General features: G+C 34.8%; 1 protein-coding gene across 14 annotated transcripts in view; it reads left to right on the top strand.

Annotated features, from left to right (window-relative positions):
* LOC6030964 (myocyte-specific enhancer factor 2) overlaps positions 1-26,577 on the top strand; it is a 132,348-nt gene that overhangs the window by 104,275 nt on the left and 1,496 nt on the right. For 4 of the 14 annotated variants that reach the window (XM_038259502.1, XM_038259503.1, XM_038259509.1 and 1 more), the window contains 7 exons: positions 1,822-2,527; positions 10,810-11,013; positions 11,561-11,927; positions 16,115-16,306; positions 23,408-23,532; positions 23,594-23,808; positions 23,975-24,369. In XM_038259502.1, coding sequence (XP_038115430.1) covers positions 2,474-2,527; positions 10,810-11,013; positions 11,561-11,927; positions 16,115-16,306; positions 23,408-23,532; positions 23,594-23,808; positions 23,975-24,369 — 1,552 coding nt within the window. In that variant the 5' untranslated portion in view covers positions 1,822-2,473. The remainder of the gene's footprint in view (positions 1-1,821; positions 2,528-10,809; positions 11,014-11,560; positions 11,928-16,114; positions 16,307-23,407; positions 23,533-23,593; positions 23,809-23,974; positions 24,370-26,577) is intronic. The other 10 variants (XM_038259505.1, XM_038259515.1, XM_038259511.1 and 7 more) reach the window with 9 other exon arrangements.

The following is a 26,577-nucleotide window of genomic DNA, read 5'->3' on the forward strand; positions in this document are numbered from 1 at the left end:
TAAATTTTTGAGATGTTTTCATTTGTTTTAGAGGACACACAATTTCAACCTTTGAGCCATAGGAAAATACTGACAAAAATTATGATTAAAAAAAAACATGTTTTTTTTTCGAAATACAGAAATTCCACTAACATTTTGTTTTAATTCAGTTTTAATGTAAAATCAAATTTGCAATCGAAAAATAATGCAAATTTTATTTTCTATAAAGTTAACCGTTTTCAAAATTTTGCAACCTAATATTTTGTTTTAACTGAAAAATTCCACTTTTTCGATTTTTAAAATAGTGTCCATGATAGTTCATTCCTAAAAGTATTTTTTTTTAGAAAATTTGAGAAAATTTCCAATGAAATTGCCTAAGTGACATTGAAGATTAGACCTCTGCTTGCTGAAATACAGCAAATAAAAAAAAAGAAACAAATAATTTAAGTGGTTTTGGTCTCATCCAAACAGCCTTTTATTGTCTAGTACCAATCTCTCAGAAACTAGTGGTTCTATTTTCATTGTTAAAAAATTAAACATTGGTGAAATTGTATGATTTTTCGATGAAAATATAATAAAAAGAAAATAATGACTCAATGGACTAACATTTCAAAAAGGTCAAATATTCAATGTAATGCGTTTTGAAATGTTAGAGTTGATTTCAGAATTTCAAAAATATTTTTTTCCATTTAAATAAAAATATTTGAAAAAAAATTAAAAAATCTTGACTAAGCTTTAAATTGGGCTTTTTTACATCTCAAGTCTCTTTCAAATGATAGTCTAGAATTTGAATTTGTTACTGGTAACTTTGGTAATCTGGCAAGCCTGTCACAAGATTTCAAAACATAGTTGTAGTGCTTAAAAAAAGTCCGAGGCCTGAATTTTGAACGAAAATTTCGTACAGACTAAAAATAATCTACACCGTTAGATTGATACATAACGTTTGTCTCTGATGAATCATAAAGTTTGAAGAAGTGGCAACCTTGTCATAGGATAATGTTTTAAAAGGTGGCTGTGCTAACAATTATTTTTTCAATTGGGATGGTAGTATTTTAAGAATTTTTGTTTTTTTGGTTCACATTTTGTAAATTTATTTATATCATTAGAGTATTTTAAATTCTTCATTTTAAAGATTTTTTTATTTGGGTTTTGTTTTTGTTTTATTAAAAGGCAGGTTATAAATTTAATTTTAAGATATTCAACAGAACATCTTCCTTGGGTATTGCTGAAATAATTTTTCTTGTTAAGGAACTGACTTTGAAATAAAATCTTTCGTTTATTTGTGTTTTAATTTATAACAGATGATTTCTCCAATTTAAATTTGATTTTTTCTACTTCAATCCAACTTGCCCTTCTATAAAAATCGAGTTGGCGTTCAGGGGGGAAACCCCACTCATGATGGATGGATGGTTGCATACTTTAAACGTATGAATATGCAGCACTATTAAAACTTTCATAGTCGTCTGTTTTTTGCCTTTTGCATGGTGTGGGCTGGCTTTCCAGGACCCATTCATACAACTGGTTGGTCACTCAGTCAGCACACAATAGGTTACACGTGCACGCGGAAAAGCTTGATGAAAAATGCATCAGTGCATGCAATGCTATAGGGCGAGGGCTTTTGACGCAATGCACGCACCATTTAGATTAGAATAATTGTTTGGAAGTCGTGGTGGGAAGTTGTTGTTGATTGCGGAAAGGTCTTGTTTGGAAAAGAACCTTGACGTTGGCAGATGGAATAATTGTTAATAATATTTCTTCGTATAATTATTGGTTCCAATAATACATTCTAATTGGTATTTAAGGATTTATTTTAAATCATTTTTTTCTGTTCTCTATTTGCAGACCACGTGCAGCAAGACTTTGTGAGTTTTCCCGGCGAAGCAAAAAAATAAAATAAACGACGAAGTTGCAATTGTTTTGTGTTGGTGTTGTTCCTGCCCGTGGCAGAGTGGAAATCCGGACTCCGGGCCGGAAAAAGTGACCGTGTTATTGCTGGCGGCAGTTGAGGAAACTTTGTCGTTTGTCCGGGAAGGAAAATAATAAAAAAGGCAGCAATTCTGGGAATAGAAAGACCGGAAGTGGTCAACAAATCACACAGCTCAAATAAAAAACAAGTCATTCGTGACTGCGTGGTAGTGTGGCGTCTGTTGGTGTGTGTGTGTGTGGGTGAGCATGTCTGCGAGGGGCTGTGAGTGGATGTTCCGGTAGTGTTTAAGTGAAGAGTAAGGAAGATTGAAGAAAGTGCTATTTTCTACCACAGCAGAAAGAGGAAGTGCGACAAACCAAAGGATTGTCGTTTATTTTTTCTTGCCGTAGTTGGTTTCGTGACGTGTGTGATCCGTGTTCTAGCGGAGACACGAACCCAGCCAACCGAGAGCAACCGTACTTAGCAGGCAGGAAGGAGTTAAGCCAGTAAAACTGGAGCACCTAAATTAGCACCGTTGATTAGCGCACTCGGAGGCAGCAACAGAAGCAGCAGCAAAAAGCACCAAGGATGGGCAGGAAAAAGATTCAGATCTCACGGATAACGGACGAACGGAACCGACAGGTGAGCATTGAAAGCATTGATTAAAAGCAATTTTTAGACATTCATCATTATCAATAATTGAAAAGACCAAAGGTTGAATTGTGTGTGTTTTGCAATTTAATATCTGCTTACCGGTAACGAAATAATGGGAATGTATAATTTGTACACAGAAAAAAATCAATTCTCGTAATCGTGAATTAAGTTCACGAATGTGAGAACCACGAAGGAATTTATTCATGAGTATGGTGCATTTGCACCATAAACGTGAATATATTCCTTCGTGGTTCTCGCATTCGTGAATTTAACTCACGATTTCGAGAATTGGTTTTATTTCAGTGTATCGGGCTTCGGCTATGCTTATACAGCTTAGAGACCATCCATAACCTCTATGAACACTTTTCTGAAAATTCTAGACATATTTTCGAGAAAATACCTAAATTTCAAGTTGTTTTAATGTGCATTATATTCTGCAGTTCTGGAAGTAATTATGACCAACTATTGTTATTCTGGTTAATTTTCATCAGTTTTTTGTGAATTTTCATCAGTTTTTTGTGAATTTTCATCAGATTCACATTTTTAAACATTTTTAGGTACCAGAGGTAGAGGTAACATTCAAACAACCAAATTTTCGACCTTCCAAAAATCATTTTTGTTGTGTAGCTGTCGATTTCTATGAATTTTTTGAATTATTATGAATTGATCATCTCGTGATCATCATCAAGCTTGAGTTCTTTAATAAAAAACTTGTTTTGTGCAAATCTTTAAAAAAATAAAAATTGTGTTACTTTAAACATCTATTATAAATTCCTTACATGTGATGCATATTATAAATACATGAAAATAGATTTTTTTTTCCTCGGAAGTACGTTGTTTGATGAAAATTCATAGTTTTCAAATTTGAGGTGAAAAATCAGCGATTGTGATTGGAAACTCAATATTATTTTTAACTGAATGAGTGGAAAATAAAATCTGAATAGATATAAATTCAAATAAAAAAATCGTTTCCTAAAAAATCAAAATAAAAAAAAAACAAAAATGTTTCTTATTTTGAAAATCCGACCATTAGTTGCTGATGTATCGACATTTTCTAATGTGGGTTGTTTGGGTGAGAGTAAAAAAACATCAATTTTCCTGTTTTTAATTTCACTAAAACTTGATTTGCAATAAAACACTTATTTTTTTATTATTTTCTGATATGTTTTAGAGGATATATTATGCCAACTTTTCAGAAATGTCCAGAATGTGCAAAAAATCTTTGACCATGTTATGAATTTTAGAATTAATACAGATTTTTTCAAAAAATCTAAATATTGGTCGCAAATATATTTCAACTTAATTTTTCGTTGTAAAATAGAATTTGCAATCAAAAAGTTCTTAGTGAAATTTTGATAAAGTTCACCATTTTCAAGTTATGTTATGTTTTTTTTTTTTTGCAAATTAAGTTTTAGTGACAAAAAGTGAAATTAAAAATCACCAAAAAAAATTTACCATGTATCATTTTTTTTCAGTGTAGTCCATAACCATACCTACAACTTTGCCGAAGACACCAAATCGATCAAAGCTTCCTTCAAAAGATTTTTGAATTTTCATGTATCATTTTTGTATGGACAGATGCCAAATTTGCATGGAGATCGTCCAATTTCCCGGGGTTACAAAATTCCCGGGAAATTTGGAATTTAACGAAAATCATTCTGACCTGTTTCCTATTAATATTTTGCAACAGAATTGTATAGAACATCAACTTTAATGGCTTGACTGCTTGTAAAAAATCATGCACCTTTGAGTTAATATATGAATTTTCTAACTTTCAATGCTGTCTTTCAAATCGTACCAAATGAAAAACTTTTATTATTAGTATTTTTTGTTGAGAAGTATTTTTTTAATCAGAATGTTTGGACAATGAAAATCTAAGCCCCACAATAATTAAATAGCCTTTAAATTTGTCTCAGAAATCATTATAAAAAGAAATTCTTTAAATTTTCCTCAACAATCTTATTTATAGCGCTATTTAACCTGGCCATGGTCTTCGTTTTCTACATACACGAATGGTATTCCGGGTCTATAGGACCCAGAAATGTTTTCAGCTGCCAAAATTCGAGATTGTAACCGATTTTGGATGTCTTGACCGCAAATGAAAGGCTAGGATGTCTACTTTCTGAACCCAACCGGCAGAACCGGTTTTGGACACCGTGGCCACCGGGAACCTGCTACAACCGAAAAAAGTTCTTTTTGAGGCCCCTACTTTGAGGACCTGTATCTCCGAAACGATTGCACATAGCAGGTTGCTTCCGGTTGCATTCGACAGATAATAACCTGAATTTTAAGCCCCAGAAAAAATAATTGGTCCATAGTGGCCACCGGTTCCGGTAACCCGGAACTTCCGGACAACTTGATTTTTGCAGTTTTGACATAAAACCGTCACACAGACCAGTATTTTGAAACGGATTATTTTCCAAATCATTGCAGAAGGATACTACATACTACCCCTGACTGTTTGGTATCGGTTCTGGCCAACTCTGGCCAATCCGGAACCGGTTCCAGGGTACCACTAAAACGGTTCCAATAATTGTCACGCTAGAAACCCGTCATGTTGCATATAAAACTTCATGAAATTGCATGTTATGACCATCTGAGGTCATGCCGATGTCCTCTGACCCATCCTGGTCACTCCGGAACCGGTTACCGGTGGCCACTGGGGGACACTATCGGAATATGCAATGAACCCTATCATCCGACGTATCAAACTTCATGAAATTGAAAGTTATGACCATCTGAGGCCATGCCGATGTCCTCTGACCCATCCTGGTCACTCCGGAACCGGTTACCGGTGGCCACTGGGGACACTATCGGAATATGCAATGAACCCTATCATCCGACGTATCAAACTTCATGAAATTGAAAGTTATGACCATTTGAGGCCATGCCGATGTCCTCTGACCCATCCTGGTCACTCCGGAACCGGTTACCGGTGGCCACTGGGGGACACTATCGGAATATGCAATGAACCCTATCATCCGACGTATCAAACTTCATGAAATTGAAAGTTATGACCATCTGATGTCATGCCGATGTCCCTGACCCAACCTGGTCACTCCGGAATCGGTTACCGGAGGCCACTGGGGACACTATCGGAATATCCAATGAACCCTATCATCCGACGTATCAAATTTCCAGAAATTGAAAGTTATGACCATCTGAGGTCATGCCGATGTCCTCTGACCCATCCTGGTCACTCCGGAACCGGTTACCGGTGGCCACTGGGGGACACTATCGGAATATGCAATGAACCCTATCATCCGACGTATCAAACTTCATGAAATTGAAAGTTATGACCATCTGAGATCCTGCCGATGTCTTCTGACCTAACCTGGCCCGGAACCGGTTTTCGATGGAACTGGTTACCGGTGGCCACTTGGGGACACTATCGGAATATGCAATGAACCCTATCATCCGACGTGTCAAACTTCATGAAATTGAAAGTTATGATCATCTGGGATCAAGACGATGTCCTCTGACCCAACCTGATCACTCCGGAACCGGTTACCTGTGGCCACTTGGTGACACTCTCTGATTATGTAATAAACCCTATCATCCGACGTATCAAACTTCATGAAATTGAACATTATTACCATTTGAGGTCATGCTAACGTCCTTTGAACTTATCTGGTCACTTCGGAATCGGTTTACGATGGCCACTGCGATTGTCCTCAATTCGTCACTTGTGTTATCTTGTAACACGTCTGCTGTAAAAAGATAGGAGATAGATAGCACACAAGCGACGAATTCGTAATTTCTTGCTTCACGGCACGTTTTGAGATTCCAAGGAACGGCTCGGGATCCACGAATATGTTTGATAGGCCTAGTCTGGCAAGTTCATCAGCCATTTCAATGCCTTCAATACCGCAGTATCCTGGTACCCAAAACAACATGCCGAGTAGCAAGTTCCAAACATGTTTGGATTCGCATTTAGAGGATTTTAACGCCAATAGTGCAGCTTAGCTATCCGAGAAAATACCGATTTTTGCGTGTCTATAATTTCTAAAATATCAAAATCAAAGGTTAGATGAAAGAGTTTCTGCACCCAAATCTCGGCAACACTCGGTTTGAGAGAAAGACGGCCTCATGAAGTTTGATATGTGGGACGATAGGGTTTCTATTCCGCATATTCCACAAGTGTACACCAGTTGCCACCGGTAACCGATTCCAAAAGCCAGATAGAGTTAGGGGACCTTAGATATAATATTGTTCAATTTCATGTTGTTCGATATGCCGTCATTGCATATTACGATAATGTTCCCCAAAAGCCACTGGTAACCGGTCCCGGAGTGGCCCTCAGTGGCCATAGGTAACCGGTTCCAGATTGATCAGGTAAGGTTAGTTTAGGTCGGCATAACCTTGGATAGAAATAATTTTTCAATTCTATGAAGTTTGATATTTCGGATGATAGGGTTTCTAGCATATTCCACAAGTTTCCCCAAGTGGCCATTGGAAACCGACTCCGAAGTGACCAGATAAGTTCAAAGAACGTTAGCATGACCTCAGATGGTCATAACTTTCAATTTCATGAAGTTTGATACGTCGGATGATAGGGTTTACTACATACTCAGAGAGTGTCACCAAGTGGCCAACGGTAACCGATTCTGGAGTGACCAGATAAGTTCAAAGGACGTTAGCATGACCTCAGATGGTAAGAATGTTCAATTTCATGAAGTTTGATACGTCGGATGACAGGGTTCATTGCATATTTCGATAGTGCCCCCAAGTGGCCACCGGCGACCGGTTCCGGAGTGATCAGGTTAGGTAATAAGACATCGGCATGACCTCAGATGGTCATAACTTGCAATTTCATGAAGTTTGATACGTCGGATGATAGGGTTCATTGCATATTTCGATAGTGTCCCTCAGTGGCCAGCGGTAACCGGTTCCGGAGTAACCAGGTTGTGTCATGGGACATCGGCATGACCTCAGATGGTCATAACTTTCAATTTCATGACGTTTGATACGTCGGATGATAGGGTTTATGCATATTCCGATAGTGTCCCCCAGTGGCCACCGGTATCCGGTTCCGGAGTGACCAGGATGGGTCAGAAGACATCGGCATGACCTCAGATGGTCATAACTTTCAATTTCATGAAGTTTGATACGTCGGATGATAGGGTTTATGCATATTCCGATATGATCCCCCAGTGGCCACCGGTATCCGGTTCCGGATTGATCAGGATGGGTCAGAGGACATCGGCATGACCTCAGATGGTCATAACTTTCAATTTCTGGAAATTTGATACGTCGGATGATAGGGTTCATTGCATATTCCGATAGTGTCCCCCAGTGGCCACCGGTAACCGGTTCCGGAGTGACCAGGATGGGTCAGAGGACATCGGCATGACCTCAGATGGTCATAACTTCAATTTCATGAAGTTTGATACGTCGGATGATAGGGTTCATTGCATATTCCGATAGTGTCCCTCAGTGGCCACCGGTAACCGGTTCCGGAGTGACCAGGATGGGTCAGAGGACATCGGCATGACCTCAGATGGTCATAACTTTCAATTTCATGAAGTTTGATATGTCGGATGATAGGGTTCATTGCATATTCCGATAATGTCCCCCAGTGGCCACCGGTAACTGGTTCCGGAGTGACCAGGATGGGTCAGAGGACATCGGCATGACCTCAGATAGTCATAACTTTCAATTTCATGAAGTTTGATACGTCGGATGATAGGGTTCATTGCATATTCCGATAGTGTCCCCCAGTGGCCACCGGTAACCGGTTCCGGAGTGACCAGGATGGGTCAGAGGACATCGGCATGACCTCAGATGGTCATAACATGCAATTTCATGAAGTTTTATATGCAACATGACGGGTTTCTAGCGTGACAATTATTGGAACCGTTTTAGTGGTACCCTGGAACCGGTTCCGGATTGGCCAGAGTTGGCCAGAACCGATACCAAACAGTCAGGGGTAGTATGTAGTATCCTTCTGCAATGATTTGGAAAATAATCCGTTTCAAAATACTGGTCTGTGTGACGGTTTTATGTCAAAAACTGCAAAAATCAAGTTTTCCGGAAGTTCCGGGTTACCGGAACCGGTGGCCACTATGGACCAATTATTTTTCTGGGGCTTAAAATTCAGGTTATTATCTGTCGAATGCAACCGGAAGCAACCTGCTATGTGCAATCGTTTCGGAGATACAGGTCCTCAAAGTAGGGGCCTCAAAAGAACTTTTTCGGTTGTAGCAGGTTCCCGGTGGCCACGGTGTCCAAAACCGGTTCTGCCGGTTGGGTTCAGAAAGTAGACATCCTAGCCTTTCATTTGCGGTCAAGACATCCAAAATCGGTTACAATCTCGAATTTTGGCAGCTGAAAACATTTCTGGGTCCTATAGACCCGGAATACCATTGGTGTCAGTTTTTTTTTGGTGGGCACTTCCGGTGGCCACCGGAAGTTCATTTTTGGCCAGAATGTGTGTCTTAGTAAGATACACAAAGTCACAAAATTTCAGATCTCTAGGTGTTTTTGGTCAAAAGTTACAATTACTTTTATAGTGCTACTGGGTCCTATAGACCCGAAGACCATGCCCGGGTTAACTTGAAACACTATTTCATGAAATCACAACTTAAAGTTTTAAAATTTTTGAAGCGAGTTTTTGAAACGAATTTGTTTTAATGATTTTTCGTGGTTCCATTTTTGGTATGATTTTAGTTATATGATTATGTGGCTTAATAAATAAATTAGATTAAAATAATTTTCATAGTGTAAAAGTGGTTGTAATTAAACGATATTTGAATATCTTATTTTCAAATGATATAACAAAAAAAATCTTTAAAATAGGTTGTCGAAAATAAAATAGTTAATATTCATTCCATAATAGCGTAATTTTTATTGCCCAACATATAAGCCAACAATATTCCTAGTAGGGTATGCTTCAGAAAGAAATATTATCTGAATTAAACCTTGAAATGAAATTAACAGACAAGCTGATTTCTTCAAAATCCAGATTTTTTTTTTTTGATAAGTTCCTATAAACATATGGAAGAAAGTAGCTTATAGGACCTCTTAAAAAAATCTTTAGTTATGAACAGTAGATTGAAATGCATAAAATTAAATCAGGTGCTCTAATTATTATTTTTTGTATAATTTCAAATCATTGGTGCCAAAAAGGTAGGAAAATGTACACTTCCGCTTGTACTTCGGGAATTCTCGGGAAATTTACAAATTTCCCGGGAAACGGGAAATATTTTTTCCTGTAAATCCCGGGAAAAAATACAAATATTAAAATTAAAAAAAAATTCCGATTTCCTAGACAACTGCTCTACTATTTAAATCTAAGCTTGTTAAAAAATTACAATTCAAAAAAACTTTCACTTTTTAAATTTTTTGATAAATTTCCGATTATTTGATTCCCATATTACGAAAATATGAAATTTAACTTTTTTCCCGATACGTAGTTTTGATAAAATTTGGAGTTTTCACAGAAAAAAAATCATGGTAAAATTCCATCTGGAAAAAAAGTGTAATATTACCTCTGAAAATGTGTAATTTTACCACTTTTCTGGTGTAATGTCGCTTTTTCAGTCTTAGTTGAGGTAAAATTACATCATAAAAGAGTTAATATTCAACCTTCCAAAATTAAACCTTCCAAATTTACACAATTTTTTACTGTGTTTGTCATAAGGCCGTTGCAAATGTTTTTCAAAGTTTATGTTCGCCTTTCAAATTCGGCCCAAAAATTACGGGGTTCATAAAAACATTAAAATTAAAATGGAAATAGAAGTTTCATGTACTGAAAACTATTTGAAGTTCATCTTCTTTCGTTAAAAATCATATTTAGCATACTTGGGCTTGCTCATATTTGTTTGGACTTCATAACAAACCTAGATCATGTACCATATTTGAGGGATTGATCAATACCGGGATGATGAAGTTTGTTTTAAGTGATTTCTAAGTAATTAAGCATCTTACAACTCTAGCTGCTGTCGGTAGCTCTAAATTGGCTGGCAAAATTTGTATACATTTATCATCAATCAAGTTGTTAAACCCCTTTTCTGTGTCGTAATTGAACGTTATTGATATGCATTTGTTGCCGCTGGTACAGTTCTTTACAATGCTTTAGCAAGCATAAATTCATTCGAAAATTGTTCAGTAATAAGAATTCAATTACTTGCCTTTGTGCGTTAATATGATAGGATTGCTTGCGTCCAACGCAAGGACTCAATCGATGGGAACTTTTGCCCGACGTTCCAGATGTAAGAAAACCTATTCACTAATACGATTTCCTTCTCCTTTTTTTTTCAACGCAACAGGTGACGTTCAACAAGCGCAAGTTCGGCGTCATGAAGAAGGCGTACGAGCTGTCGGTGCTGTGCGACTGCGAAATCGCCTTAATCATCTTCAGCAGCAGTAACAAGCTGTACCAGTACGCCAGCACGGACATGGACAAGGTGCTGCTCAAGTACACCGAGTACAACGAGCCGCACGAGTCGCTCACGAACAAGAACATCATCGAGGTACGTACCGCCCGACCCACTACGTGAAAACCACCGGAGAGAGTGTGCTGTGTTGTGTTGTGTTGCAAATTTTCAAAATGGCTGAAGAATTTTGTTTTATACATTAAAGAGAGAGGAAAACTTATTACCTAACAATGTGCACAATTAAACTAGGAAAGATGCAAACGTATTAACTTGAAGCAATTTAACTGCTTTCAATTTTAGAATCAACTTTCACACTTTCTATAAATTAGAAAAGAATAGTTACCACATTTTACTCATAACTTTCAATTGTGTTGTTGTTCAATTGTAATAACCTTTTATTGTGTGCTGTGTTTATCCCAATTCCTTGCATTTAACCAATTATCCAATTATCGCTTCCACTCACCTTAAGCTTCTTTCTGGAAAATTAAAAACGTCTTAAGAATTGCTTCACAAGTGTGCGCGTGGTAATATTTTTTTCGAAAAAAAAAAACTGCAAAAAGTTGCCCAAAAAAAGCCTCAAACACACCTCAGACACATGCCCCCCCGGCAGCCCCGTATTCCTGTAAGTTCTGTCTGCTCACAGTTGCAGGTAAACGCGCAGAAGGAGAACAAAAACGGCACGATGTCGCCGGACTCGCCGGAACCGGAGGACAGCTACACCCTGACGCCCCGCACCGAGGCCAAGTACAACAAGATCGACGAGGACTTTCAAATCATGATGCAGCGAAATCAGCAACTGTCGGCGGCGGCGGCGGCCGCTGGAGGTGGTGGAGGAGGTGGAGGCGGAGGTCGAGGAGGTGGGGGAGTCGGAATGTCCGGCAACAGTTACTCGCTGCCGGTGTCGGTGCCGGTCATTGGGACGTACAACGATTCCAGCATGCTGCAGAGCAGTCCACAGATGGCACACAATAGTATTAGCCCGCGGCCGTCCAGCTCAGAAACGGACTCAGGTGAGGATTTTTCTACTTACCTTGTTTATACATCTAATATCGAACTTTCTGATGGAGCTGCTTGGTCGATTCTTGCTGGTGGGGCCTAAGAAGTGGAGTACCAAGCTGCTCCATGAAAGTTGCTCTCTTTCGATGATGTACAAAAATACAAAAATACAAAAATACAAAAATACAAAAATACAAAAATACAAAAATACAAAAATACAAAAATACAAAAATACAAAAATACAAAAATACAAAAATACAAAAATACAAAAATACAAAAATACAAAAATACAAAAATACAAAAATACAAAAATACAAAAATACAAAAATACAAAAATACAAAAATACAAAAATACAAAAATACAAAAATAGAAAAATACAAAAATACAAAAATACAACTAAATTACAACATAATTTTAAATAAAATTACAGCCAAATTATAACAACAATATAACAAAATTACAACAAAATAACAACAAAACTACAACAAAATTACAACAAAATAATAACAAAATTGCAACATAATTTTAATGAAATATCAACAAAACTAAAACAAAATGGCAATAAAATAACAACAAATTAACAAAAAATTAACAACAAAATTGCAGCAAAATTATAACAAAATAATAACAAAATTAAAAGAAAATTACAAAAAAATAACAACATTATAACAAAATTACAACATAATTTCAATAAAATTACAGCAAAATTATAACAAAATCACAACCAAATTACAACATCATTTTAATAAAATTACAGCAAAATAATAACAAAATGATAATTAAATTACAACAAAATTACAAAAAATACAACAAAATAACAACAAAACTACAACAAAACTACAAAAAAAAAAATCAACAAAATAACAACAAAACTACAACCAAATTTCAACAAAATAACAACAAAACTACAACAAAATTATAAAAAAATTACAACATAATTTCAATGAAATTACTGCAAAATTATAACAAAATAACAACAAAATTACATCAAAATTATAACCAAATTCCAAAAAATAACAACAAAATTGCAGCAAAATTATAATAAAATAAAAACAAAATTACAAGATAATTACAAAAAATAACAACAACATTACAACATAATTTCAATGAAATTACAGCAAAATTATAACAAAATTATAACAAAATTTCAATAAAATTACAGCAAAATTGTAATATAATTATAAAAAAATTACAACAAAATTTCAAACAATATAACAACAAAATTACAACAAAATTACAGCAAAATAACAACAAAATTACAACACAATTGCAAAAAAAAACACACAAATTACAACAAAATTATAACAAAATCACAACAAAATTATAACAAAAGTATAACAAAATTTCAACAAGATTAGAACATAATGTCAATAAAATTACAGCAAAATTATAACAAAATTATACCAGAATTACAACAAAATAACATCAAAATTACAACAAAATAACAACAAAATTAAAACAAAATTGCAACAAAATAACAACAAAACTACAGCAAAATTTCAATAAAATTACAGCAAAATTATAACAAAATTATAGCAAAATTATAACAAAATTACAACAAAATTATAACAAAATAATAACAATATTACAGCAAAATTACAAAAAAATAACAACAATAAAAATAACAAAAAAAAAACAAAATCTGGTTTAAGAGATATATTTTTTTAAAGAACAGTGTATTTAAAAAAAAATACGAAAAATTGGTCAAACAAGAGTATTTGGAATCATTTTTAAAAGAAAAATTGAATCTACAGTAGGGTGCCCAGAATATGGGAGTTTTTTTCAAAACCTCGCTCCACAAGCTGAATATTGTTCCTTGAGCTATTTTAGGTCTCTGGGCCAAATATGAGCAAAATCTAATCTAATCTAATCTAATCGAACACAAGCGCAGCCAGTCCGAAGAAAGCATCCTGGAAGAACTTGTGGTTAGATTACGCCCCAAGTCCTTTCTTGTCAATATTAATGATTGCATTACATCCGAGTAACCCCGAATATGTATTACAAAAATTAAAGCGGCCAGGCCTACTGCGTTGCATTAACCGCAGAGACGGATTCTGAGAACGGATCACATTTCACAGAATCAACAGGGGAGGAAGGAAGCGTGGACATACCGTACCAAACGCTCCGAATGAGTTGTGGTTGGTTGTGTAAGTGTAAATTTGGCAAGAAATTATTATTTTTTAGGAGGGGGAAAAGGGAGGAGGGTGTAGAATTTGGATTAAAAACATGGAAGATGGGGTGGGGTAGGAAGGATATTTCATTCGATGTATAAAATATAATATAAATTATATGGCCAAAAAATGTATGGAAAGATCTCACCAAGGTTCTTCAAAGCATTCGACAAACTGAATATACATCGAATGCGATGCTGTTGTCTCACTAGAACATCATCGAATCTAGGCATCCGCAGGTTATGAACAGCTTCTGGCCTTGCCGGAACGGCTGGAACCAAACGGAAATACTTTCCGTTACGCCACACGAAAAACATCACGCAGAGCTTCACTTTTGTCTTTATCATGTAGAATTCACTTACAGCACAAATAAATTAGAAAAACTTATCAGAAACCTTCTTGGAATTTGCCAATGAAAAATAACTCTAAACTGAAGAAAAACGTCAAATTTTTGGCACCGAAAAAATTTCACGTCCGAACTCGTACATGGCTACTTCGATCTCCCCTCTGGGCCAAATATGAGCAAAATCGGTCAACATTTACCCGATGATACTCGAAGGTGAAGTTTGTATGGGAAAAATCGAAAAAATGTATGAAAAATCCAATTTTTCTACGGTTTGGTCTGCACGCTGCGCTACTTCCATCCAAATATTCTCCAAAGTGAGATTCTTCATTGGAAATTTAATGCTCTACAACTTTGTAGAACATACCAAAACTGTAAAACCCGATCCTGAAAAGTTATTAGCGATTTGAAAAAGTCATTTTTGTATGAAAAACTTTGTTTTCACCGACTTTAGGTTCGAGTATCAATGGGTTAATCTCAACCAATTTTGCTCAAAATTTGCACAGATGCTTAAAATAACCTAAACACCCGTTTTCCGCTTGTGGAGCAGGAGGACACTTTTTCTGGACACAGTCAAAAAGTGCCGAATTTACTTTTTTTAAATAAAGTTTCGATATTTTTAAGTTTGAAAAATCAGATTTTTTTGCTGAAGAGCTGAGAAATTTTCCTACAAATTTCTCTCTGGAACTTCAAAATCGGGCACTTAGTTAAATAATTATATCTTTTGAAAAGATGCTAAAATAGATAACTTTAGACCAATTTAAAAAAAGCTCTAAGTGCTGATGGCAAAACATAACAAAAATTTTGAATATTAAAAAAAACTTTTTGGTAATTTCAATTCAAGCTGATAGGAATTTTATTTAAATTTTTTGTCCTTCGTCTCTAGTCAGTCTTTCAATTATCCTTATCCTTAAAATTAATTGAAACTACAATAAAATATCATTATAAGATATTATAAAAATGAAAACATTCTAAATCTGGGGTGCTTAAAGTTGTTGAATGGTGGACCAAATTTGAAAGTAACAAACCTAGCGGGCCAATAGTGAAATATGTTTTTTTTTTTTATATCAGTTATGTTTGGGTATTTTATTCATTCACATCAGAATCAGAAGATGACAGTTTGCCAAAAGTTTTGTTCATTTTAAAGTTTCATGTTTTTAAAATAATAGTTCGGTTTTTAATGCATTTGTGGTTTCATTGATATTTTCGAGCTTTTTTAATATTTTAAGGGAAACATAAACAAAATTATTCAGTGTCAATAATTTAAAAATCGTTACCACATATTTTTCAATAATTATCCCTTCGATTTCTTTTTAAATTTTTTAATAAATTTTGGTCTGCCTGAGTCAGATGGTAGCCACCCAGTCCATAATAAAGGTCATTATGACTTTTAAGTTATTAAGGAATGCTTTTATTTTTGCTATTATCTCAATTTTCTTTTTTAGCCAATTTTCAACGTTTTATTACACTTTTCTAAAAATATTTGATTAAAATGTGATACTCACATTGAAACGTGTGCAATCGGTTGTTTAAGTTTAATGTCGTTGTGGTAAAACTTGTAAACTTGAAATGAATATGAGTTCAGCGGGTTACTTCCGATTCCAGTTATTCAAAAACAAACTTTAAAGCTGAAGCAGCACTTAGTACCATCGAATAAATAATTAACTCTTTTCATCCTGCTTCCAGTGTATCCCTCCGGCGGTCTGCTGGAAATGTCCAACGGATACCCCCACTCGGCGTCGCCCCTCGGCGGATCTCCCAGCCCCGGACCGAGCCCAGGTATTGGCACGCATAACCACCAGCATCAGCACCAGCACCAACAGCATAACAGTAATAATAACAATAACCATAACCATAACAAAAGTAAGCATGGCCCGCGTGAGTTGTTTTCTCTTCTTCACTCTTTCTCTAAAACCAATAATCCTCCTTCAATTCCGCGTGAGTTTTTTTTTTTTGCTTGATTTTATACTTTACCGTGTGACTTTGTGTGCGAGTGAACGTTAACAACATAATCCACTCGGCGCGGCGCGAGGTCACTTCCGTTAACGGGAATTGTTACCATTCCCGTGCCCGGCACAAAGTATGAATAAATAATAATAATTAAATATAGCAACTCGGCCCATCAGTGAGTGCGAGTACCTGGACCTGGACTTCAGCGTCGGTTGACGTCGGTCGGCCAAAGCTTTCAAAGTCAGAGCCGGTGGTTCCGAAGTGGAAGGGCAGGAAATTTGAACAAATCCGTCCCCCCCCCCCGTTGGCAATGAAATGAAATGAAAAGCGCGCGCTAGAGCTCTCCAAGGTGACAGGAGTTCGTGATTTGCGTCACAGGGCCAGAGTGTGCTCGACGTCGCGACGCGCCGCCTGGGGCAACCCCGAGCCAATAAGCCGACCGAACCGAAATGAACGGTGGTAACAACATCATCGATATTTCCCGGGAAAAGCATTAATGTGGTTTTCCCTGGCAATCGCGATAGTGATGGCGGAGCTTGTTGTTGTTTGTGTTTTTTTGTGTGTGTGTGTGTTGTTGTTTGGAAAGGTCTCTAAACGGTGTGGTTTATGGCGCGTTTTATGCTTTTAAGCTCGTAATTATTCTGTCAATGGCGGAAATTCTTACAAGTGACTTTTTTAATCAACATAATACAAATAATCAAAATCGTAAATGATTGAAAAACTGTTTTTTCACTGCATTAGAATTATTTTTGGTTAAAAGTGCATTCCAGGCTCGATTATCCGAAGCCTGGATTATCCGAAAATTGGTATGGGACTTCGGATAAACGAATTATAAATTCAATAAAATCGTATTTTTTTTATTTTCTTGCTTTTAACATTAATTTCGAGTTCTGTGTCCCCATTTTAGTCAAATTTGAATGGCTGAATCATTTTCTTTTTCTCAATATTTTGTCACCGCCATTTTGACCGCCATCTTGGAATTTAAAGATTTTCAGGGGTCATACTAAAGCTCAACAATCGTAAATAAGACAAAAAAAATATTTTTTCGTGATTCTATTAGGCTGGTACAAATATTTTTAAAAGTTTTTGTCACCCCCTTTCAAAATAGGCCCGAAAAATCAGGGGGCAAAAAAAATATTTTTACAATAAACTTCAAAATTTCAAGGAAAATTCAAGTGCAACCAGCTGAAATCAAATTAAAATACATTCTCCTGCGTTTAAAATAATTTTTAGCATGTTTGGGTTTATTAAAAAATCTTAAGATTTTTTGAAAATTTTCGATGCAAAATCTTTTTTTTCGATTCAATTTTTGTTTTTGTCAGATCTTAGATTTTTTGAAAACTAATGATTGCAAAACAACTGAACTAGTGTAAAATGCATTTTAAAACACTTTTTTCATTTAAATGTAAAGACTATGGCTTGTTATTTAATTTTTTATATTTTTTTTTGCCCCCCCCCCTTTACCTCGGCCTGGGCCGAGGGACAAAAACTTTTTTTAAATATTTGCATCGGCCTTATGCGAAGTGAAATGTTGCCAAGGCCTTCAGGTAGTCAAGTCTGCACTGTACTATGATTTTCTCAAAATGCCGTATTTTTTAAATTCGTTAATTTTCATAATATCCAAATTCAGTTTGAAATACTTAGATTTTCACAATATACGATTACCAAATGACGCAAAATTTGATTTTATGGCGTACTCAAAATTCTGAGTAAAAGTTTTTCTTTAAAATAAAATACAAAAATTATTTTAGAACCTAAAAAAACGTTACTTAATCTTCCTTTAGGTGGCTGGTACCTTCCTCTCAATTATTGAAATATATATGGGTCATTCCGGGTCAACTGGGCCTTCACCGATTTGGACCAAACTTGGAGGGAACGTTCATCTATCGATAGTTATCAGAAATATCAAGTTTGGTGCTGATTGGACCATCCCTCTATTTTTGGCAACGCCCTCTTTTTTAGCGATTTTCTAAAAAAAAATTCTTTTGATCATAACTTTGCAACTATTTGAGCAAAAGACTTTCTCCAGGTTGCATTTTGTAGAACATTGTTCAAGAAATTTGATATAAATTAAATTTTAACCGTCAAATGCCTAATATTGACTTTTTAAGTTTTAAAATTCAGTTTTGACCAATTTTTTATTTTTTTTTATTTTATTACCATCGTGTTCCTCGGAAAATTTTACATAAAAATCAATGCAAACCTCAAACTAAAATGAACTATTGGCGAGAAACAGCGATATTACTGATCAAAGTTTGATTTGGTGAAATAAAGCACTCGGAAGTACTTGGTGTACTTTTCAACAAAAAGGGGGGAATCCCGCATAGTTCGATTTTAACATGTGGGAAACTTATTTCGGATTTAAATTTAGCAAAATCAAACTTTTTTCAGCAAAATCGCTGTTACACTCCAATAAAGTGTAAAATTGTCCGGGGAAAACGATGGCGATAAAATAAAAATATAAAATATAAGGAAATGGTCAAAAGTGAATATTAAAATCTAAAACGTAAAAAATATAACGTTAGGAGGCATTTGAGGATTTAGATTTTATTTTCATCGAATTCCTTGGACAATTTCCTAAAAAAATGCAACCTGGAGAAAGTCTTTTGCTCAAATACTTGCAAAGTTATGATTAAAAGAAAAAAAAAGCTTTTTTTTTGGAAATCGTCAAAAAAGAGGACGGTGCCAAAAATAGAGGGATGGTCCAATCAGCACCAAACTTGGGATTTCTGTTAACAATCGATTTATGAACGTTCCCTCCAAGTTTGGTCCAAATCGGTGAAGGTCGAGTCCAAAAGTGTATCCAGTGGACCTGGAATGGCTTATATTTAATCGATTTAACAAGTTTTTTAAAGAATATTGTAAAACTTGAAATAAAATTTTAAATGGCCTTTTTACGATCTGTGATCTTAAAATTCAAAATAAGCAAAAAGTCTAAACCTGTCCCATTTGATTGAAAATAAAAAAAATAAAAGTTATACAATGTACAAGTTCAAGTTTTTTCAACGAAATTGTTATTTTCAGCAATAAGGCTGGTACAAATTTTATTTAAAGTTTTTGTCCCCCCCCCCCCCCTTCAATGTTGGACTGAAAATTCAGGGGGCAAAAAATATTTTTTCAAAAAACTTCAATATTTTTATGAAAATTTAAGTGCAATTAATAGCAATCAATTTAAAATGAATTCCCCTGCGTTTATAATCATTTTTAGCATGTTTGGGTTGATTTAAAAATATTCTGAATTTTTGAAAATTTTCGATGTCTACTATCGCTAAAATTTTTGTTGTGTGTGCGTGTGTGTGTGCAACCAACCAAACGGGACCACGCGGTCGCTTCTTACAAATTGAGTTGTTTCCATGTATTTTAGATTTTAAATTCTATACATGCAAATAACTCGCATAGGAAGGTGTTAGCTCTGCCGAGCTTCGGTGACCCATTTCTACGCAGGCTAGCCGTGCGCGAGGTACTTCAGCTTGAATCGACAAGCCCCGCCCTAAAGAACGTTTGCATCAATCGGATTCAAACGTTATTTAGCACTTCCGAGTCCTTGTCAAATGGACAAAGACCCAGCACGTATATAGTTTGTAGTAGTAGTATTCCTAATTCTACCAATCCAAAGGACGGGGGATCGAACCCCGGTTCGAGTGACTTTAATGTTTCGTTCATGTTAAGAGTTTCAAAAATTCATATTTCCTGGTCTTTCTCGTTTGGAGCAGATGGGAATCGAACCCAGGATCATTCGCTTACAAAGCGAACACCGTAACCAGTCAGTCACGGCTGCTCCATCACTATCGCTAAAATTTTTGTTTTCGTCAAATTTTACATTTTTTGAAAACTTTTATTGCAAAACAACTGAACTAGTGTAAAATACATTTTAAAACACTTTTTCTATGCAAATGTTGAAACTATGGCTTGTTATTTTAATATTTATATTTTTGCCCCCTTTCGACTTCGTCCAGAGCCGAGGGACAAAAACTTTTAAAAATATTTGCATCTGCCTAATAATTAATTTTGCCCTCTTATGTTGGGGTGTCCAAAAACTTTAATTGAAATTAGCTCTGGTTAACTTTACTAGTTTTTTTAAATTGATAAAAATAAACAAAGTTTTACTTTATTGCTGTAAAACAATATTGCTAATAAATATATTTATAGATTGGTATCAAATAACGCAATATGTTATTAGAATTTTCACTGCGTTTATGTTTTTTTAATTACTAAAATCTTCAAAAATGCCCCTTTTTTTAATTCCAAAGTTTTCATAATTTGCAAAATGGGTTTCAAATAACGCAAAATTGTGTAATCAAAAATGCAATCAAATGAGACGAAATGTTGTATAGATTACTGCAATTAGAGTTTTAAGTGCAAAATACTAAAATCTTTCGTCAATATCTCTCTTTCTGAAAATACTAAAACCCAAAAAAAAAAATTTGAGTGTTTTTGAAATCAATAAATTTTGTAATCGATAAAAATTGTGTTGTTACAATATGTAGGTGTTTATGATTTCAAACTCATTTTTTTTTATTTGAGCATTTAAAAAAATAGGATTTAAATATTTTTACTAAAGACTTTAACATAGTGAACATCTTTTCAAAATTTCGCATCATTCAAAATGTAAATTTTGAGTTTTTTCGTAAAAAAAACGGTAATTTGAGATTTTTTGAGTACCGTAAAACGGGGTGACTTTGAAAGGTTTGCGATTTTTCCGCAAAATGAAAAGTACAATTAAAATACGTACGGAATTGTTTAGAATCATACTGACCGTGGCAGAGAAGTGTTCAAAGTACCTCAAAAAGAACTTTTCATAAAATTAGTTAGTTAACTATTGTTAAGAAATTGTTGATGAAAGTCGTTATTTTAAACTTCTCAAAGTGTCATGATTTTCCCAATGAACATGATTTTGAATCGGAAAACGGAATTCATTTTCGGATTCTTTCGACAATTTTACGCTTGGAGAAGGGTAAATAAACTTTTAAATAAGAAATAATATGTGTTTTCAAACACAATTAATAAAACATCTCCAAATTTATAGGCAATTTCAGTTGAACAAATTTCATGTAAAGTGTGAAAACTTTTGATTCGTGCTTCGAATTCAGTATAAAATACAATATAAATCAATAATTTAATAAACAAAACCAGTTTTAACAAATTTCACGCCAAATTCCATCTTTTTAAAATTTAAATCTAAAATTTATATGTATTTTGTTATAAAGCTTAGTTAACTAAATATAAACATTCACCCCGGAATTTAAACTAAGAAATTTTAATGTAACTATTTTTCAAAACACTATTGAAAAAACTTTTTTTTTTCCAAAATAGTGCATGGACTTTGTGTGGCCTACCCCAGTACATGTTTTAAAAATAATAATCTTGAGAAAACCCTTACCTGTTGAAAATTATTCCAAAAACAAATTGAAATCCGATCAAAGTCACCCCGGTTTACGGTACAGTAGTTGTTCGGTAACTGGGCGTTGTTTAACTGGGCTGTTTTTTAACTGGGCGCTCGATAACTGCGCCGTAGTTCAGTTAAAAAGCAGACAAACGTCAAATAACCAAAACAAACCAAAATGACTGAGGGGTTAATGGATGCAAAAATCATATTCAATAAATAAAAAAAAAATCAGACTTTTGTTTAATTTCAAGTTACAATTAATGAAATATGAAAAGTAAGCATTGTAAATAAATTTGAGTAACTTTTATTTTTATATTTCATCTGGAAAATATTATGCATCGGTGGCCCCCTCGTTATTTTTTATTCAGCCCAGTTAACGAGCAACATTCGGTGACTGGGCTACGTTTTCAGCCCAGTTACCGAACAACTGCTGTACTTATACTTTAAAACTTGCAACATTTTCAACAAAAAAAAAAAACTTGTGAATACTTTTAAATTATGAGAAGAGTTAGAAAGAATAAGAAAAGAAGTTAATTTCAAGAAGTTACTTTAGACGATAGACATAAATTTGAAGCAAAAGAGAGACAAGAGATACAAATATTTAAAGTCACTTTTATGATTAACGAACGCTATTTTTTCTAAAGTAAAGGAAGAGTTGTATAGAAAAACTTTTGATACAAAAAGGAGCATAGTTGACATTTCATTGAGTTTTATTGAGTAGAAATACGTACTTATTAAAAAAAAATAAATGATTTGGCAACGTTCTTTCACATCTTACTTTAGGAAAATACATTATTTTTCTGATGAGTCAAAATATTGCAAATCTGGCAACTCTCCCATGACATGTCGGCACTTAATAAAATTTAATGAAATTTTTGAAAAAAAGAAATTGCCCCTTGCAACCCTCGTTTAAATATAGTAAGCGCAGTTTGAAAAACTTTTTTTTCGGGTGACGTATGAACATTTAAGATTTGGCAGCACTGCCATTAGATATCGACATTACAATTTTGATAGCATAACTTTGGTTTGTATGGAACTTAGGATAATGGAATCAAGAACAAAACAATGCTGAATATTCACCTCTTTATTCAATTCTGAAAAGTGGATTAGGGGTCATAATTAAGCTCGACAATCAAATATAAGAAAGGGATCTTTTCTGTGAACTGTTAGTTCGAAATTATTCCAAGGCCTTCCCAAGATTGAGTCTGGACTGTACTGATAAATTCAAAATCCTATGATTCAATTAAACTTCTTATTAAACTTATCCTTTAAATTTTTGGATTATAAACATTTTCTTCTGCGCTAGCCCCACTGTGTCCCGCCCATAAAATTGCGTTTCCTCAGGGTGGGTGCTGTTCGCGGTGGCCCCAGGATTCGAACGTGCCACCACCGTCAAACCACCAACGCATAACCAACTTTAAAACTGCATGGTTTAATTTGCCTAATGGACCGCGCGCACACACGTGCTTCTGGTGCGTGCGTTCGTACGTGTGTTTGTTTGGTTCCTAATTAACGCAACTCCCACACACAAAGTTCAGACCGCCCGAGAGAGGCGCTCGTGCGGAATTGAAGCAGAGATTGACGGCGGCGGTTGAAATGTTAATCGAATTTTAAACTTTTTGTTTTTTTTTTGTATTTTCTAGTGCAACATCAATCGTTGAAGCAAAACTCACCGGGAAGTTCGAGTGCGAGGTCGTCCAACCTGCGAGTCGTGATACCGACGCCGATGAACCCGTCCATGGGCAACGACGACATGTCCTACGTGGAGGTGGGTTCCAAATCGAAGTGACTACAGGAAACTCTTACTAATTCCTTTCAATTTCCTTCAGCACTCGCGGCAACAGACGAACCTTAACACGCCGGTGGTGGCCCTCCAGACGCCGATCCCGGGCCTGTCCAACTACACCACGACGCTGGGCTCGTTCGGGGCGCAGGACTTTTCCATCAATTCCGACCTGAGCATGATCGCGTCGTGGGGCGCGGCCGCCGCCAACAACGCCCACGCCGCCCAGAACGCCATGAACTCGCTCGGCCAACACTCGAGGTAGGTTTCGGTTCGTAGTTTAAGTGGCTTTTTAAACTCTTCTTGGTTTAGTTCGTTCTGCACTGTATTTTCCTTTCTTTTCTTTTTTCTTTTATTCTTACTGTACAACAAAACTTTCATTTCCGGTAGTTGATGTCGCAATTAAAACCCGCTCAAACTTACTCAGAATCTTTTTCAGTAGCGGTCTGCCCCACCTGGCCGTGTCCAACAGCACCCCGCCTCCCTCAACCTCCCCCCTGTCGTCCGTAAAGATCAAGGCGGAACCGATTTCACCCCCGCGGGAACATCACTCGTCCTCGTCCCACCACCAGCACCAGCACCAGCAGCAACAGCAGCAGCAGCAGCAGCAGCAGCAGCAACACCACCATCACAGTAATCTTAGTGGCGGCGGAGGAAGCAATGGGCAGCAGCAGCACAACAATCAGCTGACAGTGACGTCGATGGCGTCCGTGATCGGAGGAGGAGGCCACAGTAGCAATTCGTCGATGGGCAACAGTTTGAACCATTCGCATCTGATACATTCGCGGCCATCGTCGACGGGACATCTCACGCCGACGCCAGGTGGGTTTGAAGGCAGTAACGTTGCTTGTGGAGAACTAAACCTACATTTAAGGATTTGAAAACGCAAAAAAAAAATCGTTGATTATTTCAATAATAAAAATGCTGTTAAATTTACGAATAAAAAAATCAAAATTTATGCAGGAATCTACAAACGCTGAAACGCTGAAAATGAACAAAAGGAGCTGAAAGTACCTTATTTGATTTTTAAATGTTAAAAAAGAAATGATAAATAAGTTTTGAAAAAAAAAATATATATATATTTTCAAAAGCCGCTGGCCAGCAGACTTAAAATTATGCTGACCAATTTTGTTGAATAATTTATCCTAACTCAAAATCGGAGAAGGTACTTTATTAAAATTTTACATTAGTTTATTTTTTCAAACTTTCAAACTTTCATACAAATAAAAAATACAATGAAAAGTTGATTGGCGAAAGTCTAGATAAATATCAGCTATCCATACAAAATTATATAAAAATATTCTAAAATCTGTAACTGAGATTGGATTTACCTGATCGATGTATTCAGCAAATTTGGAAGCTTTGCTTAGGATTTCTCAGAAAAATATTGACATTCGAAGAAAAAAATGTTTCTTATTTGAATTCCGGTTTAAAAAATTCATTTTCAAATGGCCGGATTTGGATTTTCGCCAAAATAAACTAAATAAGCTAGATTTTTCTGCAGAAAATTCAAAACATTTAGAAATAATTGAAGTTTAAAAATTTATAAAGCCAAAATGTCAAAATTGAAAAATCTGAAAATTTATAGATTCAAAAGTTAAAAAAAAAATTAAAATATGATATTCTAAAATTTCTGAACGACGAAAATAAAAAAAAAAAACAACAATTTTAAAATTCTATAATCCACAATGGCAAAAGTTCTGAAATTTTAAAATTAATTGATCAAAAATTTAAAAATCAAATACCAATCAAACATTTTAGAAAAAAAAACTTAATCTCAAAAATTCAGGAACTCAAAAAATGCTAAATTCAAAAACACTTAACATTATGAATTTCAATAATCCAAAATTTTTATGATCAAATATTTAAAAATTCCGAAATTCATAAAATTGAAAAATTCAAACATTTAAAATTGAGGAATTCAAAAAATGCTAAAATTCAATAATTCCAAAATTCGGTAATTCAAAAATAGAAAATCACAAAAAAAAAACAAATTTCAATTAAAAATCTACAATCTCTGAGATGAGAAAAAAAAAAACAGAGATAAAAAAAATTAAAAACAAACTCGAAAAATCTGAAACTTGAGAAGCAAATTTGAATTACATATATTAAAATTATAAAATCCATAATGTTTTAATTCAAAAATTAGAAAATTGAAAATCAAACCGAACAAAAATTTAAAATTTCAAACATTTTCGAACTTGAAAATTAAAATATTTTAATTAATTTCAAAATTCAAAACAGCAAAAATCTACAATCACTACAATTCAAAAAAATGAAAAATTCAAGGGTTTAAAAATTCAGGAATTCTAAAAATGATAAATTCATAGATAATGTCAAGAATTCAAATGTCAAAAGTAAAAAAATCCAAGATTTTCAAATTCAAAAATTAAAAACAACCATAAATTAAAAAAGTTCAAATATTCAAAAAAAAAAGAAAAATTACTTCATAAAAAAAATTAGGCCGATGCAAATATTTAAAAAAGTTTTTGTCCCTCGGCTTTAGCCGAGGTCAAGGGGGGGGGGGGGGGCAAAAAATAAAAAAATATAAAAATTTAAATAACAAGCCATAGTCTTCACATTTAAATGAAAAAAGTGTTTTAAAATGCATTTTACACTAGTTCAGTTGTTTTGCAATCATTAGTTTTCAAAAAATCTAAGATCTGACAAAAACAAAAATTGAATCGAAAAAAAAAGATTTTGCATCGAAAATTTTCAAAAAATCTTAAGATTTTTTAATAAACCCAAACATGCTAAAAATTATTTTAAACGCAGGAGAATGTATTTTAATTTGATTTCAGTTGGTTGCACTTGAATTTTCATTGAAATTTTGATGTTTGTTGTAAATTTTTTTTTTTGCCCCCTGATTTTTTGGGCCAATTTTGAAGGGGGTTGACAAAAACTTTTAAAAATATTTGTACCAGCCTTAATAAAATTCAAACAATTAAAATTCAAAAATACATACAATGTTTAAATTCAATAGTTTAAAAGACCTTAAATGGAAAAATCCAAAATCATGAAGATTAAATC

This window comes from Culex quinquefasciatus, chromosome 3 (assembly GCF_015732765.1).
Source record: "Culex quinquefasciatus strain JHB chromosome 3, VPISU_Cqui_1.0_pri_paternal, whole genome shotgun sequence".
NCBI lineage: Eukaryota > Metazoa > Arthropoda > Insecta > Diptera > Culicidae > Culex > Culex quinquefasciatus.